Consider the following 23198-nt stretch of genomic DNA (forward strand, 5'->3'; position numbering starts at 1 on the left):
CATGCCTACCACAAGGCAATTCATTACATTTAGCTCTCTAACCCCAGAAAATGACAATTATGTCAAATATATAAATAAAGCAAAAACATTACATTGTGCAAGCAAAATATTGTGCAATATTTACAAATTATAACATGTTTTGGTGAAACACCTGTGCCACCTTGGTAATCAGAATTCCTTAATTTTCTGCTTCCTCCCACTATGTTTTGGTACTGCCCTGACATCTGAGGTAGAGGCATTCTGCTCCGTGCACTGCCCTTGGATGACCAAGGTGAACGTCCTCTGGAGGTATGGGGCCTTGAGACTACCATCCTACTGAGAGTCTCCTGCACTGGTGCAGGGGCATCCCCTTTAGCCTCAGGTGGGGGTGTGGGGGATGAGGATGCACCATTTATCCTGGGGGGTCTCCTGGAGGTCCAGGGACCTCTGTTTTTCCACCCCCACCCCCCTCACCTAACCACTGCTGCACAGAGCCCATGGTTAAAGCAATGAAAAGCAGTCCAGAGTGCAAATGGGTCGAATGCTCCACCTGATCCTCCGAGGCGGATGCCATTCTTTCCTTGGAGGAAGCCAGTGCTCATATGCCTCAGACATAGCAAAGCTCATGGCTTGCATGAACTCCTCCATCATCTGTATAAAGATGTGTATGATCTCTGACACGTTTCCTGAACTGACGCTGCATTTCCAGCAGGCCTCTTGTTGCTGTGACCAGAGGCTCATCAGCGTGGGGCCCAGCAAGTGCCTGGTTCCTAGCAGTCCTCCGTGTCAGGGGTGCCAGCTGTCACATTCTCCGTTACTGGCATGTGTCTGTACACGCCAGATTGGAACCCTGATTCTTCACGCGACTGCCCCGCAGACTGTGTGAATGTGACTGTGCTGGCGGAGGATACTGAAGAGGCAGTTGACTACATTCTCTGGGGCATTGCTATCATTGTCCCCAAAGACTGAGTCAGCAGGTTGCTGGCTTGTCATTGGTCTGGTCATGCAATTGAGCACCTGCAGTGGAGAACAAACAGAACCACATTAAGCATCATCACAGCATGAATGCATCTCTTTTTTGCATTGTCATCCTGTGTGCCCATATGCTAATAGCAGTAAGGTTGGCTCTTCCTCCTTACGTCAAGGTGATCCAGCCTCGCCATCAATGACCGCTCGTCCTCCCTCCTCTTCTATTTTGAATGCCTGCTCCACTAGGGGGAGAGAAGTTTTAGGTCTGGCATTCCACCCCCTGTCTTGGTGCGCTCCTGCTGATTGTGGGTCTGTTTGTCCTGCACAAGAAAGTGCTGAGTTAATGACATGTCAAGTGATGCTTAATCCACCACCCCCCCCCTCCCCCCCACCGCCACTTTTTGCTGTATGCATCCCATCATACATACTGGCCTGTTAATCGCAAAGCCCACACTGATGCTAGACTTCCGTGTGCTCTGGCTGCAGTTGCTATGTGGCACCAAGGCTGATTATGCATTCACCCGGCTGGCAGAGGTGCACATTCAGACATTAAGTTTTGAGGACCCTATGAGATACCATTTGTTAGGATGTGGCCTCAGCACTTACCCTTGCGGATCTGAGCAGATCATTGATCCATTTCCTGCACTGTACCCAGGTTCTAGGTTGAACCTCACGGTTCGACGACACCTCTACCACCTCTGCCCAGGCTGCCTTGGTCAGGTGGGAGGGTCTTCTGATGCTATCTGCAGGAAAGGGGACCTCCCACTTTTCTCTGACCTCCTGGAGGAGAGCCTGCAGGGAGGCATCACTGAACTCTGGCTGGTCTCTGCCTACTAGCAGACATGGTGGTTTTAGTGAGAAACTGAACAAAATAATTACAAAGGATGGTGTTGGAGAGGTGTGAGGACAGGTGAGGGTGAGTATAAGCTGAAACTACGTTAAGGGGGAAAATAAGTTGAATAATTTCCTTGAAGACAAACGGCCTTGCTAATGAGCATCCCTGATTCTGCTAAAGGATAATTCATAGCCTGGCCATGCATGATGTTTCACTGACAGTGGGTTACAGGAGCAAAAAGCGTTCCCCACCAGGTGATGGCATATGCCCGCTGCCACGCCTTTTAATTGCAATTGTAATTACGTGGAAACTGGCAGAAAGAGAGGGAGCAGAAGTGCCGTCCAGTTCCACAGTCAGAAACGGCGTGACACGGATAAAATCTTGCTTTGCTTTAAATTTCTTGCATGATGCACTAGAATGAGACCTGGAGAGTGGGAATGAGAGATTTGGGATTCGGAGGTAGAGATTGAGAGCAAAAAACATATGTAGGAGGAGAAGTGAATGGGTAGTTGCTATCAGAATTGGGATCTCCTGTTCTTGGCCAGGAACAAGCTAAGGAAGAAAATCAGTTTTGCTGAACAGCTATAGAAAGCACCAGCAAAGCATTCTCATATCTGACATGATTGAAAGGGCTCATCCTAAGCAGATTTAGCATCTAATTTGGATTGAATGAAACTAGAATATAGTTGTCCTTTCATCTTGTTGCAGGTTTTGGTCAGGGAAATAATTGTCTGCTAGAGAAGTCAGTGATGGGTGCAGGGATAAGAGGTGAGGTGCGCACACTGTTGATAAATGGATAATTGCTCCACAGCCGGAGGTGCCTTGGATTTTCCTTGTATGTTCTCTCCCAAAAAGAAGAGTCTTGTGCTCATCCTGGGATTTTGCATTTTGGATGCTTTCATGTGGGAGGAAATAGTCCAGGATGTTACTTTTCTGCTGATCATCCAAGCAGTTTGTCCTGATGACTGGCTGGCATCAGCCAACTTGAACCACAGGGTACTTTGGATTACCTATACTTTCAGCAATGGTGAAGTAAACCACCAGTAGCGTGTTCTGATGTCAGCTGACTGGTCCTTCAAGAAATGGCTCTGAAGAAGGAAGATTTTTTTTTTACTTGGTGTACTGCTTATCTGGGCATCAGCAAAGTCTGAAAGAAGCAATTCAGACTATTGGCTTAATGTTTCATCATTAACAGACTGCAATCACAGTTGCAACTTCTAAAGAATCTCATCTTGAAAGGAGTGTGATTCCAAAAAAGACAAGACAAGTTAACAGTTTGAATATAACCTTCAGCAATGCAAGTATGTGAGGCAATGGAAAGACCTTAAGGGACAAAAGAATGTGAATGTAGCAAAGGTGCCGAAATGACATGGGATAGACCCATACAAAGAAAAGTGAAACACTGGGGGATGGGGATGAAGTATAGGAAAGATTCCAGTAGCAAGAGGTTTAAAATGAAAACACAAATTGAAGCCTTGAAAAGAGTGGGAGTGGGAGCGGGGATGGAGGTGGGAGAACAGTGCCAACAATCTGAGTACAATACCACTTGCCCTCTAAGCACGCCACCAGAAATTAGGGTCTACCCAAAATGTCAGCTGTGTTCAGGAAAACCAGGTTTTGATGTGGCCTAACTGGTAGTCCTTTAAAAGGACTACAGCAGACCACCACTAGGTGCAAGTTTTAAAAAAAATACTTGACTAAAACATGGAGTCGGGAGGTGCGGGAATGCTTCTCCTGACCCCCAAACTGAAACCGCAGGTCAACCACCGCTTGCTGCCTCAAATTGATCCCAGTTCGATCAGCACAAACTTATTTTGAGGCTAGATTCTTTACAGGAAGTGGGGTGAAAAAAAGTATAATCCATGTAATTGTGGGAATTGGTGACATTTGTAAAGGTGTCTGTGGAATGGCAAGTGTTTGACTCCTATTTCCTTATAGACCACATCTCAACTATTAAACACTAAAGGCATTTCCCAGCCTCATCTTGGCATTAGCTGTATATCCTCTATTTACTTTACAGCAGCAGGTGCTGGGGATATTGGTTGGGGGCACGGCAAGAGAGATGGGTCAACCTTTTAGTTGTTGACCTGTCATTAAAAGCACTTGAGGCAAGAGAATCTGTGCCCAAATATTGACTTTTATCCTCCTCTCCAAGAATGGTGGATCTAGTGTGCATTTGTAGTTTTTTTTTTTTTGCATTCATTTCAGAATGTGCAGTTTATTTTCCCCCTTTGCTTAAATTTCTCCCAATTCCTTAATCTCTATCATCTTAGTTCTTTTGTTCTCTTAATTGCCTTTCCTTTGCCTCACTGAATTGATCTTTTAAATCATCTAAATTTTTTATTCAGTTTGCAACTCATACATCTCTTCTGACTACAGTATCTGTAGCGTCTCTTGCCCACTTGTACGCTTGCTTCACTTTCCCCAACCCTACTAAAATGATTGCTTATCTTTCAGTTTACAGTTCTGCCAAAAGTTTACAACCAAAATGTTAACTTCTGTTTTTACTGATGCTGAAAATGTAGAGGGTACTCTATGTCCTCAAGGAGCTTAGGCACAGATTGGTAGGACTAAAGTTGAAGGATTCCCAAGTGTGTGCAGTGTTGCCCAAGTGAAACTGTGCAGCTCCTCAGTAGAAAACGCTAATCTTATGTTGCCTACCCAGTTCTCTTCATGAAATCATTGGGTTTCAGATTATCTTAACTTGGGAAGCATCCAAGTCCCCGTTGAGTATCTGCTGCTCCAGATTCCATTTGTGAGACAGGATGTCTCGTCAATCATCATAAACTATTCTGTAATAGTGAAAACGTATCTTATTTTAAGTCTTGTACAAAGTGTTAACTTCTAAACTCCTATCACCAGGCATGTCACCTTGGGGCCATTTTGATACAAAAGAGTCCCTGCTTACAGGTGCCAATGCATGTTATCTGGTTCATTTCTCATACCTCATGGATATAAGTTAACAGACTTTAAACAGTGTGATTGGCCATTAATCACTGAACAATGTGTAAACAATTAATAATATCATACAGGTTCAGTACTTAAATGAGCAGTGGGGTTGAGGCATACAGTGTTTCATTCACTTTCAGAACATGAGACATTTACAAGAATTAGTAGGACATTCGCTTCCAGCCATTAATTGGGCCACCAAAATCATTTTGGAATGATCAAACCTGCCTGTATTAAGGGATAAACAGATCCTGAACAGGAAGATCTACTGGCTCAGATCCAGCACAGCTTGCTGCTCTCCAGGAAAATGTCCATATTGAAACTATTATGCCAAGTGGAAATTGTTTGTATAAGGGACGCCATTTTAAATCCTTTTTGGGTCAGGTACAAAAAATCCTGTTTATCTAGTGCCTTGTGTCCCCTAGAAATGTCTCCCGAGAGGAATTATTTGAAGTAAAATTCTCATTTACCAGCAGTCGTCATGTATTTTCAGATGTTAATGCTACTAGGTTAAACAGTAGGATTTCACAATGTGGGATCTTGAAAGATGTTCCACATGTAGAAGTCTCTCAGCACCAGCAAGTGTGACCTCACCTGAAGTTGGAAAGAAGTACTTGGAGAAAAGCATCATCTGGCACTGTAGATAGACTCACAAGACTATTGATTCATTTGCAAATAATAAGGGCTTTCTAGAAGTGTGATCCCAGAATGTCAGTTCATTTCAACATCCAGCAAAGAAGCTGGAATATTGGTAATATATAACAGTGATGTGTTGATCTTCCATATCGGAGATGGCATGGTGGAATGTACACCAGTAACATCTACAAAATCTAATTTGGTCAGACCATAAGGATCCTGACTCTATCCAGTGATTTAATACTTCTACAAAGAGGTGGTTTTGCACTGTGGAATATAGAACTTGGTCTGCAAATTTAGCATCCCACATAATTAAAACTTAAATTGAACCACTTAAAAAGGGCAAGAGGCAGAAATTTCCAAAGAGAGGAAAGTAAGAGGAAATGACAGTTGTTTCTGCCTTAATTCAAATAATTCTGTATTTTGGACTTCCTTACTGTTCAAAACCAGCCACTGTATTGTGGCAGGAGGCTAGAAGATAAAAGATGACTGGAGTTATCTGGATATAAGTATTATACTTTTGATTCTCCACCTTGATCTGATTAATTTTTTGTCATCCTGTAATCTAGTGGCAAGGGCAAAAAGCATCTTTTATCATGCTACCCAGAATAAGTTGAAAAAATAAACTATTATATTTGATAATGAAACAAGGAAGGTTGGAATACAAGTGGAAGACCTAGCTGACAAAGGGATGGTCAGGCACCATCCTGTGCATCGGGAGAAGTTGTACTAAACTTGTTTAGAAGCTTTCTGTGTTTGAGTGCCATTATGATGATTCTAGTCATCCAGCTCTGGTTTCAGTCTGATGGCAAATTATTCCTGTTCTGTGTGCACTTTGGACTTTTTATGAAGAATAAGGAAGACCACACTTGGTTGTTCAAAATTTTTACTGTTCAATGGAGAAAGAGCATCAAGTTAAACCGTTTTGAGATTTGAGGATTACATTGTAAAACAAAATTTATAGCATTAAAATGAACATTTACTTCACTATTTCTTATCTCATTTCAATTTGCACTTTTTGACCACGTGCTTTGGTGTTTTATTTACTTGTCTGCTAAAAACTGCTCACAAAGGCAAAGTCGTTAGTAGTGGCGGTGATTTGCTTACACAAGGTGGGTTATTACTCAAGTAGGAGGAAAGGTAGGGCAAGCAAAGCCAAGCTCCCTGGATGACGAAAGAGGATATGATGAAGCAGAAAAAAGGGTGCGTATGATGGATGTCAGTTTGATAACACAGTGAGAACCAGGCTGAATATAGAAAGTTCAGAAAGAAAGTGAAAAAAAGAGGAGAGAGTACAAAAGATTGGCAGCTAAAATAAAAGGGAATCCAAAAGTCATCTATAGGCATACAAATAGTAAAAGGGTAGTAAGAGGACAGGTGTGCTTGATTAGGGACCAAAAAGGGGATCTACGCATGGAGGCAGAGGCATGGCTGAGGTACTAAATGAGTACTTAGCATTTGTCTTTACCAAGGAAGAAGATGCTGCCAAAGTCACAGTGAAAGAGGAGGCAGTTGAGATACTGGATGGGCTAAAAATTGGTAAAGGAGATATTAGAAAGGCTGGCTGTACTTGAAGCTGATGAGTCAGATGTGATGCATCTGAGGATACTGAAGGAAGTCGGGGTGGAAATTGCAGAGGCACTGACCATAATTTTCCAATCTTCCTTAGATACGGGTGTGGTGCGAGAGAACTGGAGAATTGCAAATGTTCAAAAAAAGGTGTAAAGAAAAGTCCAGCAACTACAGGCCAGTCAGTTTAACCTTTGTGTTGGGAAGGCTTTTAAAAACGATAATCTGGGATAGTATTATATGTCACTTGGACAAGTGTGGATTAATTGACGCAGCATGATTTTTAAGGCAAATTGTGTTTAACTAAATAATCAAGAGAGGATTGATGTAATGTACATGGACTTCCAAAAGGCATGTGATGAACTACCACATAAAAATAGGTTTGCTAGCAAAGTTGAAGCCCATGGAATAAATGGACAGTGGCAGTATGGATAAGAAGTTGGCTGAGTGACGGGAAACTGAGAGTAGCGGTGAGTGGTTGTTTGTCTGACAGGAACAAATACAGTGGGGTTCCCCAGGGGTTGGTACTAGGACCACTGCTTTTCTTGATATATATTAATGACCTAGACTTGGGCGTACAGGGCATCATTTCAAAATTTGCTGATGACACAAAACTTCGAAGTATTGTGAACTGTGAGGAGGATGATGGTCAAGAGGACATAGACAGGCTGGTGGAATGGGCAGACAGGTGGCAGATTAAAATTTAATGCCAAGAAGTGTGAAGTGATACATTTTGGTAGGAATATCAAGGAGAGACAATATAAGGGGGTGCAGGAACAGAGACACCTGGGGGTATATGTGCACAAATGATTGGTGGCAAGACATACTAAATCCTGGGCTTGATGAATAGAGGCATGGAGTGTGAAAGCAAGGAAGTTATAATGAGCTTCTACAAAATACTGGTTTGACCTCAACTTAGTTTAGTTTAGAGATACAGCACTGAAACAGGCTCTTCGGCCCACCGAGTCTGTGCCGACCATCAACCACCCATTTATACTAATCCTACACTAATTCCATATTCCTACCACATCCCCACCTGTCCCTATATTCCCCTACCACCTACCTATACTAGGGGCAATTGCTAATGGCCAATTTACCCATCAACCTGCAAGTCTTTGGCATGTGGGAGGAAACCGGAGCACCTGGAGGAAACCCACTAGAGTGTTGTGTCCAATTCTGGGTACCATGCTTTAAGAAGGATGTGAAGGCTTTAGAGAGCGTGAAGAAAAGATGTACGAGCGTGGTTCCAGGGATGAGGGACTTCAGTTACATGAATAGATTGGAGAAGCTGGGGCTTTTCTTCTCAAAGAAGAGCATGTTGAGAGGAGATTTGATAAGAGGTGCTTAAAATCATGAGGGGTCTAGACAGAGTGGATAAGCATTGACAAGGGTTGAGAACCAAGAGGACATAGATTTAAGGTGAATGGTAAGAGAACATATGGCAACATGAACACTTTTTTATGCAGCAAGTGGTTATGATCTGAAATGCAGTGCCTGAGAAAGTGGTGGAGTCAAATTCAGTCTTGCTTTCAAAGTGGAATTGGATAAGCACCTGAGAAAGAAAATTCATAGGCTATAGAGAAAGGGCAGGTGTTTGGGACTAGCTGAGTTGCTGTTGTAGAGAGCTGACAGAGACATGGCAAGCTGAATGGCTTCCTGTGTTGTAGCCATTCTAAGATTCTATGTAATAAAAACAAGAAATGCTGGAACCACTCAGCAGGTCTGGCAGCAGCTGTGGAAAGAGAAGCAGAGTTAACGTTTCGGGTCAGTGACCCTTCTTCGGAAGATTCTGTGTTTTATTCGTCTAAGATGATGTGTGTTTGAGATGTGATGTAGGTTCTTAACCAGGGAATTCATTGAGGTGATGAAACTCCTGACATCCTGTATAGTTGTAAATATTCAATTTTGTTTTCAAGGCTACATGAGGAAGAGAAGACTGGTAAAAGAATTTACCACAGACTGAAACACACATGCGGTGAAACCCGTATAGAAGATCAAGATCCAGGGAAAACATTAATAGAAAGAATGTTTGGTGGGAAGATGGTGACCAAGATTCATTGTCGTTGCTGTCGTAATATTTCCTTCCGAGAGGAAGCTTTTACAGATCTGTCCCTGGCTTTTCCACCACCTAATAAGGTTCTACAAAGATCTGACAGTCCTTATGACTGTAATATTTCAATGGAGATTGCTAATTCAGATAATTTGACATCTCAAAATAAGCCACAACACAAAGCTACTAAATCTCCAATTAAACAGAAGCAAACAAAATCTAAAGAGCCTTCAGTACGAGTTGTACCATTTGAAATGATAGGTTCGCATGGAAAAGCAAAGAAGGAAGCTCCTTCGTATTCTAGAGTTATGAGAGATGACAATTCCTATCCATTTAGCTCCATGTCAAAGAATGACTTTGCAATGGCCACTGGAGAAAAGGCATGCGACTCCGCAAGTTCTAGATCAGTGTCTGACCTCATAAACTACTTTCTTTCACCAGAAATGCTGTCTGGTGACAACCGATATTACTGTGATAAATGTACTTCTTTACAAGAAGCGGAAAAAGTGGTTGAATTAACAGGGAGTCCGCATTACCTCATCTTGACTTTATTAAGGTTCTCCTTTGATCTCATAACTATGAGGCGAAAAAAAATTCTTGATAATGTGTCAGTTCCTTTAGTTCTCAAACTACCCATTAGGGTTACCACTGAAAATGAAGAACAGATAATTAACACTGAAAAACAGGGATGCCAACTCAGAAACTGGAAACCTTTCACAGAGGATACCACGTACTTGTCAATTACCTATGACCTCTGTTGTGTAGTGGTGCACTCTGGAATATCTTCTGAAAGTGGACATTACTATTGCTATGGCAGAGAATGTGTTGATGCTAACTCTGGAATTGGTCCAAGAATCATTTTGGAAGCTGAGAGTAGAGCTGATGATCAGTGGTATTTATACAATGATACTAGAGTTTCATTTTCATCTTTTGAATCTGTCAGCAATGTTACAAATTACTTTCCCAAAGATACTGCTTATGTGTTGTTCTACAGACAGCGAGTAACTAGTCATGCATGCTTAGATGGTGAACATATTTCGGCCAGTGTCAGACTGCATGGAGAAGCAGCATTAAGCAAAGAGCTGATGGAAGCTATCTCCAAGGACAACATTCAATATTTACAGGTATGTGAATTTACTCTGAAATAAAGAAAAGCCAATTTGTATATCTTGCTGCAATACAAGGGTAGGGTGCCAGTTAACATTTTGCAATAAATTTCTTTTGGTAAGAATTCAAGACAATATAGGTGCTGAAGCAGACTATCCAAAAATGTCTTAAGTATTTTGTAGTTTTGACTTCCGGTGAAATCTGATTTATCAATCTGCTTGCCGCAGGTAGGATTAATCTTTTGTGGAGCCATTCCAAAGTCCAGGAAGGACTCATATGCTTTCTGTATACGTTAATAGCGTAGCATTTGAAATCCGTTCCTTGTTGCTTATGAATAAGTTTTTGTGCTTTATTTTTATGATGTAAAATTGTATATTTTAGGAAATGAAAGGATTTCCTTTTATTAAACGCATTTCAAATCCTGAGGACTTCCCAATTGCCTCTCCGTCAATAGTCCTTTTTATTTTTGAAGTACAGCCACTGTACTAATTTAGGGAAATGTAGCGGAAAATAAGCACAAAGCAAGGTCCCACAAACAGCCATGAAATAAATTACCAGGTAACATAATTTACTGATGTTGGTTGAGGGATAAATATTGGCAGGACACCAGGAACATGCCCTTTCTTTTCCTTGCATGGTGCCACAGGATCTTTTATGGACACCTGAAAGGACGGATGGGGCTCAGTTTAACTTCTCATGCAAGACTACATCTCTGACTGTGTATCATGCTGTCTCCTGCCGTGAAGTGTCCACGTAGGTTGTGTTCAAGTCTCTGGAGTGGGATTTGAATCTCTAACCTAATTTTGGTGATAAACTGATAATTTTGTTGTCCAACCTATTATAAAACAAGCCTTAACCAGTAATGAAGTAAAGCATAAACACACAGATTGAAATTTTAAAGTTCCCTTTTTACCATAGCCCCTCACACTCACATGCATACAGATATACACCAGTTAACCAAAAAAAAGGGGATTTTTTCTTTTGTTCTGAGCTCTTTTACAGACAAAAAAACACTTGGGCTGAATACTAGCTCATTCTTGAAGAAAACAGCAGATGAAATATTTTGCTTTCCAAAACTGGCATACAGTTTAGCCTTCGAGTACACGTAGGCAGGTCACTGGGATCTTTTAGAACCGTTCTTTTCAGGCGGTGTTGAGAATCAATTTAGCAGACTTTTCAAAGACAGGAGACGAGATGAGTTGACATAGTGGACTTCTCAGGGTCTTTTAGAGAGGTGCTGGAAAGCTCAGCTGGGTTGTAGTCTTCCCTTCCTTGGGCATTCTATTCTCCTCTGAAGGCTTGACTCTTTAAACATTCAGCAAGAATCTGGTCTTTTCCTCTGACACTTCAGCAGCAGACACTAACTTTATCTCATTCCAGAAGGTAAACACTGACACTACAACCAAAAGCTTGAGTTTGTTGCTCTCTTGACTGCGCACTGCTGCTCTCGGGCTTGTCCTGTCGAGAGGCGCGTGACTGTCACTTCTCTGCGCACTAAAGCCTGGCTTGGGTATAAAATGAAAGCCTGACCTGACAACAGCCAAACCCAACCCGGGCCAGAGTCCTTTTAACTTTTTTAAATTCCCGATCTGACCTGAACCCAACACGTAGTCTGGTTTGGTCAGGTAGCCAGGCTTTACTGCAGAGTGCAGAGTCCGGACTGCACGTTTCCCACCTTGACGTCCTGAATCTTCATTTGAAGATTACTTCCCGGAGCAAAGCATCACTATCCACGTCAAGCCCGAATGCTGGACCTGGAAGCGAGCCAGATCCGACCCGAACCTGACACTTGTCTGGTCGGGTCGGGTAGCCACACTTTACTGCGCATACCTTCCCCAGTTACCAGGGTTTCTGTTCTATTTTTAACTTGAGTCATGTGACAACCAGCAGACATTGTTGTCAAACAAGTTATTTCAGTGTCCTCTTGCTCACCCTCTTGGGGGAAAAAAAAACTGGGTTAACATCCCTTCAGTCTGGCTATGAATTGCTCAAAAAATATTTTCATCAAAAAAATAGAAGTGCTTTCGTAACAGAGATTCAGACAGGTGAGGCAATGGGCATGTTGAAAAGGATGCTTAAGACTTAGAGCTGGGTATCTTCAAAGTACATATGGAAATTCACCACAACCTTCTCGAGAGCAATAAGGGCTGGGCAATAAATGCTGGCCTAGCCAGCGACGCGCGCAATCTCCGATTTAATAAATAACCTCTGCAGCTGGTGTTGTCAAGGGACTGCATGTACATGCGTAAGTGCACCTGTGGAAGAGCCTGTCACTCCAGAATTGGCCTTTATAGCCACTCCAGGCGCTGCTTCACAAACCACTGACCACCTCCAGGCGCGTATCCATTGTCTCTCGAGATAAGGAGGCCCAAAAGAAAGAAAAGAAACCAAGTATGGATCCTTGGAGTATTCCCATGGTGATTGTGCAGGAGAGAAAAGCCATTGGTATAGATCCTCTGGCAACAGTCAAATAGGTAAGAGTGGAATTAAGCAAGGCCAGTCCCACTGACTGGCCAACATGGGAGAGGCTTTAGGGAAGGATTCGTTAATCAACCATCTAAAAGGCAGTGGAGAGTTTGAGGAGGGATAATGCACACAAGAATGTCATTGACTTTAATCAAAGCTGTTATAGGGCTGTGGGAGAGATAGGAACATTAGAAGCAGGAGCAGGCCATTGAGCCTCTCGAACCATTCAATTAGATTATAGCTGATTTGCATCTCTACTCTATTTTCCTGCCTTTGCTGGATATCCCTTGATGCCCTTGTCTAACAAAAAAATCTACTTGTCTTGAAAGCTCCAATTGTCCTAGTCCCAGCTTTTTGAGGCAAAGTGCTCCAAATATCTACCAGCCTTTGCAAAAAAAAAAGTGCTTCTTGATTTTTGCTCCTGACTGGCCTAGCTTTAATTTTAGGATTATGTCCCATTGTTCCCCAACTAGAAGTAATAATTTCCTTATATCTGCCATATTGAATCCTTTTAACTCGATTTGGATCAACCAACCCTCAATCTGCTTTACTTATGGGAATCCAAACTCAAATGTGTGCAGCCTGACCTAATCATTAACCCTCTATTCGCTGGTATCATTCTGGTGAATCTGCACTGTATCCTACCTTAAGGCCAATGTATCCTTCCTGAGGTGCATTGCCATAAAAGGAATGCAGTAATCCACATGGTATCTGAACAAAGCTGTTTATGGTGGAAGCATAACTTCCTCCTCTCTAAATTCCAGTCCCTTTCAGATAAAGGTCAATATTCTATTAGCTTTTTTGATTTACTTTTTGTACCTGTCTATTTTTTTTTTTAGTTCATTCATGGGATGTTGACGTCACTGGCTAGACCATCATTTATTGCTCATCCCTAATTGCCCTTGAGAAGGTGGTGGTGAGCTGCCTTCTTGAACCGCTGCAGTCATTGGGGTGTAGGTAGGCCAACAGTGCTGTTAGGAAGCAAGTTCCAAGATTTTGATCCAGTGACTGAAGGAATGGCGATATAGTTCCAAGTCAGGATGGTGTGTGACTGGGAGGGGAACTCACAGGTGGTGGTGTTCCCATGCATCTGCTGCCCTTGTCCTTCTAGGTCGTAGAGGTTGTGGGTTTGGAAGGTGTTATCGAAGGAGCCTTGGTGCGTTTCTGCAGTGAATCTTGTCGATGATGCACAGTGGCGGTGAGGGAGTGAAAGTTGAAGGAGGTGGATGGTGTGCCAGTCGAGTAGGCTGCTTTGTCCTGGATGGCATCAAGCTTCTTCAATTCACAGAAAAAACAGCCATGGACAACTAAAGAGATTAGGGATAGCATAAAACAAAAAGAAATGGCTTACAAAAATGCAAAACGCAGCACAGATCGGACCAAATGGGATCGATATAAAGACCAGCAAAGGGTCACAAAGCAGCTTATAAGAGCTACTAAAAGAGATTATGAAAGGAAACTTGCAAGGGACATCAAAATCAATAAGAAGACATTTTATAGTTACATAAAGGGAAAGCAGGTGGTCAAGAGCAATGTAGGTCCACTAAAAGCTGAAACTGGAGATATTGTCATTGATAATGGGGAAATGGCAGACATGTTGAACAATTACTTTGCCTCAGTATTTACAGTTGAAAAGGAGGTTAACTTGCCGGAAGTCCCGAAAAAATTAATGTCCGATAGGGGACAGGGACTTAAAACAATTAACGTAAGTAAATCATCAGTAACAAGGAAATTAATGGAACTAAAGAGTGAGAAATCCCCAGGACCTGACTGTTTCCATCCGAGGGTGTTAAAGGAAGTAGGGGAGCACATTGTAGATGCTCTAACTATAGTCTTTCAGAGTTCCCTAGATTCAAGAGTGGTCCCTCCTGGATTGGAAAGTTGCACATGTCACTCCACTTTTTAAGAAGGGTGAAAGGGGGAAACCAAGGAAATTACAGACCAGTTAGCCTGACATCTGTGGTGGGCAAGTTGCTGGAGTCTATAATCAAGGATAGGGTGACTGAACACCTAGAAAAATTTCAGTTAATCAGGGACAGCCAGCATGGATTCATGAAGGGAAGGTCAAGCCTGACAAATCTCATTGAATTTTTTGAAGAGGTGACTAAGGTAGTGGACAGGGAGTGTCCATGGATGTTATTTATATGGACTTCCAGAAGGCAATTGATAAAGTCCCACATAAGAGACTGTTAATTAAGGGAGAAGCCCATGGAGTTGAGGGCAAATTATTGACATGGTTAGAAAGTTGGTTGGGTGGTAGGCGACAGAGTAGGGATAATGGGTAAGTACTCCAATTTGGCAGGATGTAACTAGTGGTGTCCCGCAGGGATCTGAGTTGGGGCCTCAATTATTCACATTATCCATTAATGACTTGGATGATGGCATAGTAAGTCATATATCCAAATTTGCTGATTCAAAGTTAGGTGGCATTCTGGACAGTCTAGATGATAGCAAAAAATTGCAAAGAGATATTGACAGACTAGGTGAGTGGGCAAAACTGTGGTAGATGGATTACAATGTGGGCAAGTGTGAGGTTATCCATTTTGGACCAAAAAAGGGTAGAGTAGGGTACTTTCTAAATGGGAAGAGGTTAAGTACAGTGGATGTCCAAAGAAACTTGGGGGTTCAGGTGCATAGATCTTTAAAATGCCACGAGCAAGTGCAGAAAATAATCAAAAAGGCTAATGGAATGCTAGCCTTTATATCCAGAGAATTGGAGTATAAAGACAGAGGTTATGCTGCAGTTGTACAAAACCCTGGTTAGACCCCACTTGGGGTAGTGTGAGCAGTTCTGGGCACCACACCTTAGGAAGGATATATTGGCCTTGGAGGGAGTACAACGGAAGTTTACTTAAGTCAGGTCACAAGTTTCTCTTAACCATCATGGATTTGCCCACTCATTTTCCAGAGGCAATCAATATCCTTGAAAAAGATCACAGCGAATGTTGTGATTGCAATGTTAGTTTTTCCACTCAATATGGGTTGCCAAAAGAAATTCAGTCGAATCAGGGGTCAGATTTCATGTCGGGGATATTTCAAGAGGTCATGTCTAATTTGGGAGTGAAGCAGCTCAAATTGTCTGCTTATCACCTGCAGTCACAAGGTTCTTTGGAAAGATATCAGCAAACCCTAAAGAGTATGATTAAGGCTTATTGTTTTTGTATCCCCATGATTGGGATAAGGGGATATCATTTTTATTATTTGCCACCAGGGACACCCCAAATGAGTCGACTGGTTTTCAGTCCATTTGAATTGGTCTATGGGCATGTGATTAGGGGTCCCCTTAAACTCATTGAGAGATTTTTAGCACAGAAGAAGGAATCTATTCTCTTAAATAATGTGTCAGAGTTCCAAGAGAGACTGTCAAAAGCATGAGATGGCCAGAGCACATCTCAAGGTTTCACAGCAAGTGATGAAAACCTGAGCGGATAGAACAGCTATAGAATGTAGTTTTCAACCTGGAGATAGGGTGCTAGTTTTGTTGCTTTACCTGTGGCACCATTGTAAGTTGGGTTCAGTGGACCTTCTTTCATTAAGATGGAATTCAGTAAGGTAAATTATTTTTAGTACTCCAGACAGATGGAAAAGTCAAAGGGTGTATCACGTGAATATGTTGAAAAGATACTATGACCGTGAACATTGTCAGCCAGTAAATCTATGCCGATTGATAGTAGATGAGGGTAAGAATAGTGTTAATTTTAATGAGCTGAATGAAGAGGTAGAGACTGAACTCTCAAATTGAACCTCCTATGGTGAAACTGGCAAATACACAAGTGTTGGTGTAGAGCTGTATCTAAACTTTATCTTTCTAAACAATATAAAAAGGACATAGCTGAACTGTTAAGAGTTTAAAGAAGAATGTGCAGATAAACCATGTCGAACTCCTCTGGCTATTCATTGGGTTGATGTAGGAACAACTACATCCATTAAACCGAATCCTTATTGCCTCAATCCTGATTAATTGGCTCAGGTCAGAGGAGAGATTCAATGTATGCTAAAGAACGATCTAATTGAACCCAGTCAAAGCAGTTGGAGTTCTCTGGTTCTGCTGCTATCAAAGCCAAACAGTTCCAAAAGATTCTCTATTGCTTATTGAAAAGTCGATGCAGTAACTAAAACGGACTGTTATCCAATCCTACGACTTGAGGATTCTATTGAGAGTGGGGAATTCTGCCTTTATTAGCAAGACTGATTTGCTGAAAGGATATTGGCAAGTCCCTTTGACCGACCAAGCCAAACAAGTTTCTGCCTTCATAATGCCAGGCCTATTTCAGTGTAAAGTCATGTCGTTTGGTATGAAAAATGCACTAGCCACATTTCAAAGATTGAATAATCAGGTGATTGCTGAGCTAAGCAGTTGTGTTGTGTATATTTTGATGACTTATTGGCATACAGTGACACCTTGAAGACAATGTTGAATACTTAAAGGCTCTATTTGACAAGTTAGAGAAAGCCAGTTTGGTAATAACCATAGCAAAGAGCGAGTTTGCCAAGGCTAAGGTTACCTATTTGGGGCATAATGTGTGTAAAGGTCAAGTGTTGCCTTGAGAAGCTAAGGTTCAGGCAATAATAGACTTTCAGGTCACCAAGACAAAAAAAGTCAACGATTTCTAGGGATGTGCAAATTCTACTGAAAGTTAATTCCAAACTTCAATACAGTAGTTAACCCACTGATGAATTTATTAAAGAGAAACGTGAAGGTCGAGTGGACAGAATTATGTCAAATGGCATTTGAGAAATTCAAGGCCATTTTGATAACTGAACCTGTCCTAGCGGCACCAATTTTAGCAAGCCCTTTAAAGTGGCTATTGATGTCAGTGATGTGGGGGTAGGAGCTGTGTTACTCCAAGATAATTTGCTGGTATCGAACGACAAGTCAGTTACTTTTCTAGAAAACGAATCAAGTACCAAAAGAAGTGCTCCACTATTGAAAAGAAGGCTTTAGGTCTTATATTGGCTCTTCAACAGATTTAAGTAATATGTCAATAATGGTCAAGGGGTCACAACATGGGAGAATTTCAAATTCAGTTTGAGGGTGAGCAACTCTATCCGTGTCAAATTTATCCCTGTCAAAAAGGACTCGATGAGAAGGATGAACCACCTGTGGTTAACAAAGGCGGTCAAGGAGAGTATCCAATCAAAAACTAAGGCATACAAAGCGGCGAAAACTAGTGGTAGGCCAGAGGATTGGGAATTTTTTAGGAACTAGCAGCGGATGACTAAAAAGCTAATAGAGGGAGAAAATTGATTATGAAAGTAAATTGGCAAGAAATATAAAAACAAACAGCAAGAGCTTCTAGGGGCATATAAAAAGAAAGAGTAGCTAAAGTGAGCGTGGGACCCTTGGATGCGACTGGAGAATTGATAACAGGGAAATGGCAGATAATTTAAACCAATATTTTGCATCAGTCTTCATGGTGGAGGACACTATAAACATCCCACAGATATCAGATAAGCAAGGAGCTAATGGGAGGAAAAATCTTGTAACAGTCTCTATCACAAGGGACAAAGTATTTGACAAACTAATGGGATTAAAGCGAGGCAAGTCGACAGGACCTGATAGCCTACATTCAAGGGTTTTAAAGAAAGTGGCTGCAGAGATAGTGGAAGCATTGTTCGAAATATTCCAGAACTCACTGGATTCTGGGAGGGTCCCAACGGTGTGGAAAATCGCTAATATGACATCCCTATTCAAGAAGGGAGGGAGACAAAAAGCAGGATGCTATAGGCCAGTCAGCCTAACCGGTCGTTGGGAAAATCATTAAGGAAGAAATAGCAGGACATTTAGAAAAGCTTAATGCAATCAAACAGTCAACATGATTTTGTGAAAGGGAAATCATGTTTGACAAATTTGCTTGAGTTCTTTGAGGATACAACAAGCAGAGTTGGTAAAAGGGGAACTGGTAGATGTAGTGTATTTAGATTTCCAGAAGGCATTCAATAAGGTGCCACATAAGATTATTGCACAAGATAGGAGCTCACTGTATTGGGGTTAATTTATTAGCATGGATTGAGGATTGGTTGACACAGAAGACAGAAAGTTGGGATTAATGGGTCTTTTTCAGGTTGGAAAGACGTAACTAATGGAGTGCCACAAGGATCAGTCCTTGGGCCTCAATTATTTACTATTTATATTGATGACTTGGAGGGGCCAAAGTGTAATGTATCCAAATTTGCTGACTATACAAAAATAGTTGGATAGGTGGGAGGGCATGTTGTGATGAGGACATAAGGAATCTGCAAGGGATTGTAGATAGGTTGAGTGAGTGGGCAAAAACTTGGCAGATGGATTGTAATGTAGGAAAGAGTGAGCTGATGCACTTTGTAGGAAGAATCAAAAAGACAGACTATTATTTAAATGGAGGGAGACTTCAAAAAAAATGCAGCACTGGGGGATATGGGTGTTCTTGTGAATGAAACACAAAACGTTAGCATGCAGGTGCAGCAAGTAATTAAGAAAGCAAATGGAATTTTGGCCTTTATTGTTAGGGGGTTGGAGTTTAAAAATAGGCAAGTCTTGTTACAACTGTACAGGGTGTTGGTGAGGCCACACCTGGAGTACTGTGTACAGTTTTGGTCCCCGTATTTAAGCAAGGATGTACTGGCATTGGAAGCAGTTCAGAAGAGATTCACTAGGCTGATTCCTGGGATGAAGGGGTTGACCTATCAAGAATGGCTAAACAGGTTAGGCCTTTATTCATTAGAGTTTAGAAGAATGAGGGGTGATCTTACTGAAACGTACAAGATTCTGAGGGGGCTTGTTAGAGTAGATGTTGAGATGTTTCCACTAGTGGGGGAGTCTCGACCTAGGGGACTTAGTTACAGAATAAGGGGACAATCATTTTAAACTGAGATGCAAAGGAATTTCTTAGGGGAGGGAATGTCTGGAACCTCTCTACCCCAGAGTGTTGTGGAGGCTGGGTCACAAAGTAGTTAAAGAGGAGGTAGATAGATTTTTGAAATATCGGGGAGTTGAGGGCTATGGGGAGCTGGCAGGAAAGAGGAGTTGCGGTCTGGGGCAGATCAACCATAATCTTATTGAATGGTGGGACAGGCTTGAGGGGTCGAATGGCCTACTCCTATTTCTTATGTTCTTATGAAATATCCATTTATACTGACCATAACCCATTAAGGTTTTTAGAGAAATTCAAGACCAACAGTGCCAAATTATTCTGGTGGAGTTGAATATTGTGATCATTTACCCTAAAAATTGTATATGTAACAGGAAAGAGCAATGTAATTGCTGATGCTCTGTCCAGAATTTAAAGCAAGGGTATAGTGGAGGAAAACAACTTGGAGATATAATGCTGTTACCTGTGTGATATGTAAAATGTTAGTGATAGGAATGGTTACAATGTTGTATGCCAATGTTCAAGAAAAATCATTGCTATGGTAATGATTTTTCTATTTTTGAGCGCAGGGTTAATGGTGGACTTGGGTTAGGTTTTTAAAAGCTATGATCTTTAATGCAGTATAAAATGGACATTTGGAGGTAACATGTGACCTCTCAAATTCTGCCCAAAGACAAGCTACAGGTCTTGATTACCATGCAAACAGGAACCCAGATCAAAGACCTTTTTGAAAGCATGGTACAAGTTTGTAACGCGCAAAAGACAATGGGTTTTGTTCTCCCAGACTCGGATTGTAAATGGGGAGCCAGAGGTGTTCAAATATAGATTTGAGTTGCAATTTTTAACACCTGGAAACAAAAGAAGGCTCAGGTGGTTTTGCTATGATCAGACTTAAGGGGCTGCATTTTAAAAGTCTGACACCGAAATAGGTGGCGGGCAGAAAAATTTGCAGGCTGGACGCATGGGGCCTGCATCGCGGAGCCGCCACGATTCCAAACACAGCGGCTCATTACCATGGCCAGGGCGGCCGCCACTCCACCACCCCCAATGATGTGGAGGGGGTGGGTGGGCTGCCCCTGCAACAGTGCCAGGTGCCATTTTTAAAGGGCTGACCGCCCTAACTGATCATTTGAATTTTTAAAGACACTGTTGTTAAGTTTTTAGAAATGAATGAAAAAATATTTCCATGCCCTCTCCCAATCCCCCTAACGGCCCAATATTTGACCACCTCTACCCCCAAAGTTCAGAACTTTTGTCCTTTACCCCTTGCCATTATCCCCCCCAAGCAATCCGAAGCGTTTTAACCCTGCTTGCCCCCCCCTCCCGCACAGAGCAAATTAACTCCTCCCCTCCCCACAGGGGTTGCATTTCATTTTCCCCGAATGGGGATTCAAAGGCGCAGCTTTGCAGGCTGCCTGAATGAAGATCGGTGCGGTGAATAAGGAGGTAACGGGACCTTCATTAAGTCAGGTAGGTAAATTTAAATATCAAAATCATGGTCCCGTCACCGACCGGTGGGACGGCCACCGCCTGCTGAGATTGGTATGGGGCCAGACAGCGCTGGGGTCAGTGGCAGGCCTCCTCTGTTACTATCTTCACTTCCCTGCCACCATTCCCTTTGTTGGAGAGCCTTTAAAATCCAGCGCAAGGTCTCTGAGAATTGTCAAAGGCAAATTACTATTGACTTTTGATCTGGATAAATTAGAGAGGCTTCCTAGGTCTGGAGGCTGAGAGGAAGAAACAAAGACCAACAGTTATGCAGCCTAGAAAGAAAAAGAGAAATCAGTGGGCACATTCTGAGGAAACAGCTGCTCTTAGGTCACCGATACAGCAAAAAGCTGCATGGATATGAACCAATTTTGAAAGCTCTAGGTTTGCGGAGCAGAAAAGACCAACGGGGTCACCAGAGATCGCCTTATCAATGGAAGTCCAGTCGAATGTGCTCGAAAGAAGTGATCAGAGGACGTTGGCTTTGAGAAGCTCACTGGAAGATTCAGCTCTTTGCAGCTGGGAGAAATTTGGGACTTTTAACTGCAAGGGTACCTTTTCAGTGAGAAGATTGTAATGTATAAATGTGGTGTGGGGTTTTTGAGTGTTCATCAGTTAATGGGAAATACACTAAATTATAGAGAAAGCTATTAGCTACCTACTAAGTAATGTTTAGTTCATCCTGATTTTTAGTTTAGTTACAGTAAAAGCCTTAAAATGTGAAAGTCTTAAAATGCGAAATCTTGTATAAATCTTTAATCGGTCCGGGAAGTTCAAATATCTCGTTTTAAAGTTAGCAGTCTCTACCGAGATCATAACGTATACCTGTATAAAATACTGGTTTAGCTTCAACTGGAGTATTGTGTCCAGTTCTGAGTACCACACTTTGGGACGGATGTTAAGACGTTCAAGAGGGTGCAGAAAAGAGTCCCGAGAATGGTTCAAGGGAGGAGGAACTTCAGTTTTGTGCATAGCTTGGAGAAGCTGGTTCTCTTTTTTTTCTTTGGCGAAGAGAAGGTTAAGAAGGGATTTGATAGAGATGTTCATAGTCATGACAGGTCTTGACAGAGTAAATAGGGAGAAACTGTTCCCATTGGCTGAAAGATCCAGAACCAGACGCCTCTGATTTTAAGGAGATTGGCAAAAGAAGTAACACTGACATGAGGAAAAACTTTTTTACGCAGCAAGTGGTAAGGATCTGGAATGCACTGCTGAAGTGTGGTGGAGGCAGATTCAATAAAGCCCTGCAAAAGAGAACTGGATAATTATCTGAAGAGAAAAAATGCAGGGTTAGGAAGAAATGGTAGGGGAGTGGAGCTAAGGGAGTTGCTATTGCAGAGAGCTGACATGGAAACTAGCAGAAAGGCCTCCTGCTGTGCTGTACCATTATTTTAATCTGTTTGTGGTCCTGTGTGGAAGTTTTGACTTAGTGAGCAAAGGGAGGAATTCAGATGGACCAAAAGGCCTTCCCCCATCTGTAATTGCTTTAGAACATAAAGAACACATTAGAAATTATGAGCTGCATCTTGTGGACCCGGTAGCGGCGAAAGCCGAGAGTTCTGTTGAAGGTTGCAATGCAGCACTACATCTGCCAATTGTGCTTGTACTGAATACCTGAACTTGTGGTGTGCCTCGAAGGGTTCTGGTGGAGCGCATGCTTATGGTTCCATTGGGCCTTTTTCCAAAGGGCTAGTACCTTAAATTGGGAGCTTGGGCTGATTGCTCAGAAGTGTTTACACAAAGATCTTTTTGGGGATGATTCTAGCAGACGCAGAACCCGCTCAGTCTTCTCTTCTTCTTTGGGCCTCCTTATCTCGAGAGACAATGGATATGCGCCTGGAGGTGGTCAGTGGTTTGTGAAGCAGCGCCTGGAGTGGCTATAAAGGCCAATTCTGGAGTGACAGGCTCTTCCACAGGTGCTGCAGAGAAATTTGTTTGTCGGGGCTGTTACACAGTTGGCTCTCCCCTTGCGCCTCTGTCTTTTTTCCTGCCAACTACTAAGTCTCTTCGACTCGCCACAATTTAGCCCTGTCTTTATGGCTGCCCGCCAGCTCTGGCGAATGCTGGCAACTGACTCCCACGACTTGTGATCAATGTCACACGATTTCATGTCGCGTTTGCAGACGTCTTTATAGAGGAGACATGGACGGCCGGTGGGTCTGATACCAGTGGCGAGCTCGCTGTACAATATGTCTTTGGGGATCCTGCCATCTTCCATGCGGCTCACATGGCCAAGCCATCTCAAGCGCCGCTGACTCAGTAGTGTGTATAAGCTGGGGGTGTTGGCTGCTTCAAGGAC

The 23198-nt window shown here is 42.4% G+C and overlaps 1 protein-coding gene across 6 annotated transcripts in view; it reads left to right on the forward strand.

The window, feature by feature from the left end:
• LOC137371388 (ubiquitin carboxyl-terminal hydrolase 35-like) overlaps positions 1-23198 on the forward strand; it is a 126751-nt gene that overhangs the window by 89678 nt on the left and 13875 nt on the right. For 4 of the 6 annotated variants that reach the window (XM_068033909.1, XM_068033908.1, XM_068033911.1 and 1 more), the window contains one exon: positions 8854-10111. In XM_068033909.1, the coding sequence (XP_067890010.1) occupies positions 8854-10111 (1258 nt within the window). Of the gene's footprint in view, positions 1-8853; positions 10112-23198 lie in introns of those variants that run through there. The other 2 variants (XM_068033913.1, XM_068033912.1) reach the window with 2 other exon arrangements.

This window comes from Heterodontus francisci, chromosome 6, assembly GCF_036365525.1.
Source record: "Heterodontus francisci isolate sHetFra1 chromosome 6, sHetFra1.hap1, whole genome shotgun sequence".
NCBI lineage: Eukaryota > Metazoa > Chordata > Chondrichthyes > Heterodontiformes > Heterodontidae > Heterodontus > Heterodontus francisci.